We start from the raw sequence: 1,741 nt of genomic DNA, 5'->3' as shown, positions 1-1,741 counted from the left end.
TTATTATACCTGCTGTGGTCCAGTCAGTGGTCCGGTCAGGGGTCCGGTCAGTGGTCCGGTCAGTGGTCCTGACAGAGCTGATGGTTGGGGGCAGAGTTGTACGATGCAGACTGTTGGATGGAGCTGAGATGAAGAGAAAACATCAGAAGACTGCACAGGAAGTGAAACAGGAAACGAAGTAAAACGTTTTTATCTGGTGGTTTGGGTTGTCTCTCTCTGTCTGTCCTGAGACGTTCAGACCAGCGGTTTGTCTCCAGCTGACCTCTGACCACTCTCAGGTTCATGATCATCTTCTTGTCGTTGAAGATCCCATCGATGTCCACCCTGCAGCAGTATGGCCCGCTGTCCGTCCGCCTCACGTTCAAGATGTCCAGGTCCATCTGTCCGTCCAGGATGTCCCCCGTCAGCCGGTACCGGTCATCCACCTGCAGGTCAAAGGTCAGACTCTAATCACCAATGGTTCCACCTGAAACCAACTTCCTGTTTTGCTTATGTCCTGTTGCAGACACAAAGTCTTCTCAGGCCTGAGAAGGTCCTCCTGCAGGACCTTCTCAGGCCTGAGGGGTCACAGGTCCTCCTGCGGGACCTTTGACCCCTGGACAGGAAGAAGGCTGACCTTAGTGACAACACCATTCTCATCCATCTGCACCAAGATGTTGCTGCACCAGAAGGTCCCACAACCACGGCCCCAACAGACCCGACTGAGACCGAAYCGCTTCACGGAGTACTGACAGGACAGAGAGGCCACGCCCCCCTCCCTCACTTTAAAACAAGAGGTGGGCAACAGTGGACCACCTGCAGCAGAAACATGAAGAACAGCAGCACAAAGATTACAGAACCTAACAGAACCCAACCAGAACCACAAACACACGTCAGTCAGACTCTGGCAGAAACATGAAGAACAGCAGCACAAAGATTACAGAACCTAACAGAACCCAACCAGAACCACAAACACACGTCAGTCAGACTCTGGACCCCAGAGTGCTAAAAGATTAACAAAACAACAGTTTGTGTAAACAAACAGTTTGTGACATCATCAGTGAGGTCACAGCGTCTAACGTCTCACCTGACAGGACGAAGAGCACCGCCATGAAGATGATGAAGGTTGGAGGCGACGAAGCAGCCATCTCTGAGTCAGACTGAGACCCCTCTGTCCCACCACACACAAACTGAACACTGGGACTCTGTGGCCGAGGACTGGGGTCACTGGGGGGAGGGGCTAGGATGCACTGAGTGTCTTTGTCTCTGAGGGTCTGTGACGAAGACGAGGGTCTGTGACGAAGACGAGGGTCTGTGATGAAAACTACTGAGGGTCTGTGACGAAGACGAGGGTCTGTGATGAAGACAAGGGTCTGTGACGAAGACGAGGGTCTGTGACGAAGACGAGGGTCTGTGATGAAGACTACTGAGGGTCTGTGATGAAGACGAGGGTCTGTGATGAAGACGTGGGTCTGTGACGAAGACGAGGGTCTGTGATGAAGACTACTGAGGGTCTGTGATGAAGACGAGGGTCTGTGATGAAGACGAGGGTCTGTGACGAAGACGAGGGTCTGTGATGAAGACTACTGAGGGTCTGTGATGAAGACGAGGGTCTGTGATGAAGACGTGGGTCTGTGACGAAGACGAGGGTCTGTGATGAAGACTACTGAGGGTCTGTGATGAAGACGAGGGTCTGTGATGAAGACGTGGGTCTGTGACGAAGACGAGGGTCTGTGATGAAGACTACTGAGGGTCTGTGATG

The 1,741-nt window shown here is 52.6% G+C and overlaps 1 protein-coding gene across 1 annotated transcript; it reads right to left on the bottom strand.

The window, feature by feature from the left end:
* Nucleotides 1–9: 9 nt before the first annotated feature.
* Nucleotides 10–1,730, bottom strand: timd4 (T cell immunoglobulin and mucin domain containing 4; the record flags this gene model as incomplete). The annotated part of the gene is given in 4 exon segments (XM_014000764.1): nt 10–123; nt 263–425; nt 617–795; nt 1,067–1,730. Coding segments are annotated over 4 exon segments (517 nt in total), but the record flags the coding sequence as incomplete, so codon positions are not given.
* Between the last annotated feature and the right edge of the window lie 11 nt (nt 1,731–1,741).

This window comes from Austrofundulus limnaeus, unplaced genomic scaffold (assembly GCF_001266775.1).
Source record: "Austrofundulus limnaeus strain Quisiro unplaced genomic scaffold, Austrofundulus_limnaeus-1.0 Scaffold4084, whole genome shotgun sequence".
NCBI classification, from domain to species: domain Eukaryota; kingdom Metazoa; phylum Chordata; class Actinopteri; order Cyprinodontiformes; family Rivulidae; genus Austrofundulus; species Austrofundulus limnaeus.
This window is presented reverse-complemented; position numbering and strand designations above follow the sequence as displayed.